The following is a 6,623-nucleotide window of genomic DNA, read 5'->3' on the forward strand; positions in this document are numbered from 1 at the left end:
CCCCCAATGTCCCTCCCAAAATTAAGCCCTGGATCCGCCACTGGGTACATACTGTGTAAAAATTTATTTTTCACGTGCTATAAAGATAAATAATTGGAGGGATATAATATAAATATAAATACATCATAGAATTCTAAAAACCCTTAATCCACAACCATCCACCCACCGTCCACACCAAATCGCGATTCTTCTCGACTTACACCTCGGGACGCCCGTTGACTGTTGCAGGGAAACGATGGAGTCAATGTTGAGCGAGCACCACATGCTCAGAACACCGTTGTTGGACCCGGGTGGCGGTCTCAGCCAGCTGACGGCCGAAGAACGGGCTGTGCTGGCAGCCAGGTCTCAGCTGTTCCTGCGAGCGGCAGCGGCCGCGGCCGCCGTGAGTGGCCCTTACGGTCCGCTGTGTGGCATATACAACGCGGCCGCTGCGGCCGGCGGCCAACATCTGTGGAACCAGTGGGCGTCAATGCAGGGCCCGGCCGGCCTTTACCAGCAGTTGGCCGCGGCCGGTGGCGGAGGACCCACGGCCATGGCAGCCGCCGCCGCTGCAGCTGCCGCAGCTCACCAACAGCAACAACAGCACCACCACCATCAACAGCAACAACAACAGCACCACCACCATCACCAACAACAACAACAACAACACCACCAGAGTCTGTACCAACAACACCAGGCGGCGGCGGCTGCCGCGAATGGATTCAGATTTTCGCCGTACTTAGTGACACCGCCGCAGATGTCAGTGGTAGCGGCCGCGGCCAGATCACCGTCGCCGTCCTCGCCGGACACAGCTTGTTCGTCGGACCGTTCACCTCACGGCGGCGGCCACCGGACGACGCCGCATTAACAACCGGAAGCATCTATTTATATAATATGTGCGTTATAGACCGGAAACGATTCGTGTATTATATTTGTATTTACCTTTATGATGATTATGTATCTGTAAAACGGTAAACTGTAAAAAAAGTTCCGGGGAAAAAAGTCCGATAAAAAAATGACTTTATAACCACTTTAATGTTTATTTTATTATAAGTTTTTTTTCGGAATTATATTCATTCAACGTTCTTTTTTTTGGACTTTTTCTCCCGGGAATTTGTTACCTTTCATCCTGTAAAATGTCGGACCTTATAGAATCGGGTCTGCAATGTGTAATATAAAACAATACAATATTCAATATTGTGTGTACAGCGTTTTCCGTGTAATTCGGTTTTTGCGACGACGCTCGACCGCCGTCCCGGATTTCCGGTTTCCCATAGCCGAAACTTGCCGGAGACGGGTCGAGTGGAGTCGTTAACAGTCAATCGATCACTGATGGCACGAAAGATGGCATTTCACCGATGTAAGTACATCGGTACTTGGGTATGGCGAGATTATGCGATTTCGGTGCTGATGATGGAAAACGTTTCAAGTTTCTTTTTTTCTTTTCAATTTTTAATTTAATTTTTAACGTTATTATTATTATTACTATTATATATATATATATATATATTGTATACATCACCTCGTCGATGGATGATTTTCCGCAAGTGTGAGACTCGATATGTCATTGCGTATTATTCGTTTTATTATAATTATAATTATTATCATTATTATTACATTTCGAATGTTCGCCGCCGCCGCCGGTCTTTTAACCGATGACCTAGACAGTATACACATACCGTGATTTCGTGCTTGAGATAATATTATTATTATTATTATTGTCGTACGTCGCATAACGTTCAACAATTTTACCTACCTATATTATACATTATTATTGAATATTATTATTATTATTATTATTATTATTATTATTATTATTATTATTATGTTATTATCATCATTATAATTATTATTATGTTTTACTCGCACCAGCGTTTCGCGTTTCCACCGCCAGAATATTAAAATATTATGTGCTTGTGTCTGTCTATACCTATTATTATGTAAGTACGTCAAATTATATAACACATAACTACAAAAATATTATCTGTATAATAAATTCGTATAATATATTTTATGTAATATGTTTACAAATAAAGCGACGCAATTGTATTAATGATTAAACGATGTACCTATTGTGCATTCGCACACTTTATATTACTATGATACAAAAAATATTATAACGTTAAATATTATTATCATTTTTCGTACTATATAGTACCTACCTATAAACGGAATATGTCGGTCGTTTTTCCAGTGTCGTCATTCCCAGACCATCAAACAAACCTATCGATTTCCCTATTTCCCAAGTGAGAAAATGTTTTTCTTTGTTACTAGTGTTTCTAGAGACGGTTATTTTGTATAACGAACACACGGTAAAAGCGTGGATGAAAAAATCAAGCCAAATAATAATATTTTTCAAAAATTAAAAAAAAACATTAGAAATGCTGACTTTGGACTTTAAAAGATATCTAATTGTATTATATTAAAATAATAATATGAATGCATTAATTGTTAAAATCATATGTAGAACACATTCATATCTGTGGTGAATATCAAAAGACAATTAAATATTTATTCGATTCGATCACATACATTGCAAACAATGATTTCAAAAAAAAAATATTTATCGATTTATTACAATTTAGTTGACAAATTGTTATAATTAAAGATAATAAAAAAATAAAAAAGTAGGTATCAACTTTTTTCAACTAAAGTAGCAAGTCAGTATTTTTCTCCATATAATATTTATACATCAAACTTTTATACCTAGTCGAATATATAATATTATTATTTCCTAACCGATAGCTTATATAACTTAACGTTATGAACGTTGCGAGCTCAACTTTGCTAGCTATTACTAACCCGACAGTAAATAATTGTTGTAACTTACTTGACCGCCTACTTATGCTGCAGTATAGCCTGCACGATATTATAGACATAGATTCCTATACCTACTATTCGTTTCGGGCGTTAATATTCGTTTTCATTGTCATTCGATCGTGCGTCATTCGCGGCGAGACTTACGGAGACACGAGGAGACGGTGACAGTAATTCCGGTGATGGAAAGAGCGGAGAAAAATCAAATTACTGTTGGCCGCCATAATTCGTGTCGGAGATTTGGCGCGCTATATCCCTCCCCTGCGAGGAGGGAACTTACGACTAATAGAATCGAACCGCATCGGCGTGCGTGTATCGGAGAGATACAATTCAATTTGTATCGGTCGGCAAACGATATTACCAATCTCATCAATAAATGCCGCCGACCAGTATACCTATATACCACGTATGGTGTTACGGGTCACCGAGAATAAACGAAACGTTACTGCGGTCGGACTTTTACGTCGTATGTGTGAGTGTGTAGTTGAAGAAGATTAATAAATCATGACGCGGCACGACACCGAACCAGTGGCTCCAAACCATGGTTCTGATTTAGCGAAACACCCACTTATTTATAAATGCAACAAATGGCGTTGTACCTATACGGCAGTTATACCTAACAAATGGCGTATAGGTACAAAATATACCACTACACGGAAAGACCACCCGACTTGGTACCGCGACAACTAGAGATAACGTCATTATAAATGCACGTTTTCACTATTTTTTAAGTTACGTTCCACATTTTCCGGACATTTTTAATTTTACAACCCAAAGCAGTATATAGATATCCCAGATGATTTCAATGAATAAAAATCGAAATTCGAACCAGTAGTTAATTAGTTGCAACTAATAAATTATGACTGTCAGTTATTATGACCTATATTATTTGGTCCTTGGTCCCTCGGACGTCATTATGAAATATTCCTACAGTGTTAGGTTATAATAAAATATATGTTACAAAAATATTGTACACTATTAAACACGCCGCAATTTGATTATATCGATACGATAATAATAATAAAAATAATACCACGTCCGTCACATAGAGATCACCGAAACACCTCCTCTTTCATGAGTTAATTAAACATAATATACGAAAATATCAATAAATTAAAACACCGCTCGCGTAGGTACACACTCACTTTAAAAGCCAAACTCATCTCGACCGACGCGACGGGTTCGGCTTGGGCTTGTGTGTGCGAAATTTACGACTTGCCTCGAGGGATCACGTCCCTACATATGTATACCAGGATACGCATATTTAACGTATGTAGTAGTTAGTAGTGGTGATGGTAGTGGTAGTGGTGGTAATAGTATATAGGTAACCCATAAGGCTATTACACAGTATGCACCTGTATGGTAATAACATGTAGTATTTGGACAACAATAATATATTGCATTATTACACAGAGCGATTCTTTTAAAGGAAAACACACAAATTCGTTTAATCGAAGAGTATTAATGTTTTTGGAAATATATATATTTTTTTAAATGATTCGAGTCATTACAATACAACAATTTAAAATAAAAAATATTTTTACCTTTTTTAATGGCATATTTCACATTTTTGGTTCAAAACAAAATAGGATTATGTTTTTGAGAACTTTAACACAAAATTCAAACTTCAAACCATATAATAATATTATGAAAAAATGCCTCTAACGTGTATATCACAATATTATAAATCTGCAGGTTATCTGCAGTATTCTAGAAATTCGCTAGACTAAACCGGTTTAAAATTATCCCACATTATCCCGCACCGGGATAATGAACCATGTAAATGATATGGTGCAAACATCCCGGTGCATTATTTTTCACACCGGTTTAGTCTAGCGAATTTCTAGATATTCTACTCTCAAAATTTTCGCTAGCCAATTTCGTGTTATTTCAATATTTATTGTCCTATGTTTATTCCCCACTGATAACCGAAAATACAATAATATTATGACCATAGGATAATAATAATTAAGCTTTTGAATCCAACCTGCAGTAGAGCTATACAAATATTAAGGTCATTCCAAAAATAGTGCCAAGGGGGTACCACCGTGATGTACATTAGGTGTCGTGTTAGGGGTAACCTTAATGGATGTGTTAAAATTCAATTAAATGATATAAAATCATATTACAATCACTAATTGTGTGCTAATAACGATTCTGAGCTAAGATGATGGTCTGTCAGGCTAGATTACCAAGTATAGCTATATTTTATTATACCTTTTATTATTGCTGTTAAAGTAATTTATTTTACTATTAGACGATAAATTAATTTATATCTGTATAATAATATGTGTAGGTACTATAAAAGTATCAAGTACCAACGAATAATAGTTTTAAATTAAAACAAATTATCAAAAATCGTTAATTCTTTGTTAAAATATCTAATTTTGTCCAAATTTAAGTTAAAATGTCTACATAAAAATATTTTTTTTTTAGATATATTTTGGTTACAGTATGAACTACAACCTATGAGAAAACGTGTTTTAAATTTTCAATGTGTAGCTATAAAAAATAAACAATTTATACATTTTTTATTAAAAAATAGTTTGCTTTAAAAAAAAAATCGTGGCTATGTATCTTGAATATTTTTGAACTGCTATTATAAACATTTATGAGAATCTTTGTATTACGTTTTCAAGCTTTTTATTCTTGCAAAAAAAAATTTCATCGATATATATAGCTAAAAAAAAAAATTAAAATGTCTATAATATCTCAAAAAAAGTCAGTAGAAATTTTAATTTTAGCATGTATAGAAATTTGTTATACAGTAGAAGCTGCTTATTAGAAACACTTTGGGACCAAAGTGAAATGTGTCAATTAACCGATTGTTTCTAATAAGCGATTTAAATGTCCTAATATACGGGCGATCCGTCCTGGTACATTTTGTTTCAATAACGCGATTGTATCAATAATCCGTGTTTCTAATAAGCTGCTTCTACTGTATATAATTCAATGTTATTAGGTTATGAGTCACCAAAAAAGGTTTTGCGTAAAAATTCCCAGTATTGCTTAATTTTTTTTTTTATTTTGCCCGACGCTTTGAAAAGTTCAAGCGACTACTCTTACTTTTGACCCCCTAAAGTACCATCTAAATTCACTCTCTTACCTGTAGTAGAAAATCAATGCATTTTTACTGCCCCAAAAGGCGACGACATAGAAAAAACACGTAATTGTAAAATCAATACATTTTCTCCACTCGGAATCCAAAATGAATTTACCTTCAGTTTCGTATGTTATTGGTACATAGATTTTTAGCTAGGACATCAGCGTCGTCGAAGACGTTAAAAAAATATGTAAATGTCATCTGCAATGACATCTGGTTCCAAATATTACGTATTATTGATATACATATTTATGTATGTTTAGATGTTCCCACAAAACTACTTTTAATAATATTCGTTGACCTTTCTGCGTGCGCAGTGCAGGTGCCATCATCCATGTCCGTTTAGCAGGTACGCATAATAATAATATAATTTTAATATTAATATACTTTCCAATCGATACGAATAATAGCTGGTCGTGGTGTATAGTGAACCTCTCGTGGAACTCGATTGCAATATAAATATATTTATAGGTACACTGCAAACTCCACGACTGTGGCTCTAAAATAATATAATGATATTATAATATAACGAAGTAATAATAATATTATGTAGGTATATAGTATTGATTTATCGTGTATAACAATATAAGTGAGAAAAATTCACTTCGCACCAGTGTATAACGCCCGCGATAATAATTATATTACAGTCGATTCCTGCTCGTTCCGCTCGGCGGCAGTCATAATTCGAAAACCGCGATTTTATCACGCGATAATAATATTACTA

The 6,623-nt window shown here is 35.2% G+C and overlaps 1 protein-coding gene across 1 annotated transcript in view; it reads left to right on the top strand.

The window, feature by feature from the left end:
• LOC100167986 (T-box transcription factor TBX20-like) overlaps positions 1–2,040 on the top strand; it is a 68,064-nt gene extending 66,024 nt beyond the window's left edge. The window contains exon 6 of the mRNA XM_008188106.3: positions 229–2,040. Coding sequence (XP_008186328.3) covers positions 229–847 — 619 coding nt within the window. The 3' untranslated portion in view covers positions 848–2,040. The remainder of the gene's footprint in view (positions 1–228) is intronic.
• The last annotated feature ends 4,583 nt before the right edge of the window (positions 2,041–6,623 follow it).

This window comes from Acyrthosiphon pisum, chromosome X (genome assembly GCF_005508785.2).
Source record: "Acyrthosiphon pisum isolate AL4f chromosome X, pea_aphid_22Mar2018_4r6ur, whole genome shotgun sequence".
In the NCBI taxonomy this organism is placed as follows: domain Eukaryota; kingdom Metazoa; phylum Arthropoda; class Insecta; order Hemiptera; family Aphididae; genus Acyrthosiphon; species Acyrthosiphon pisum.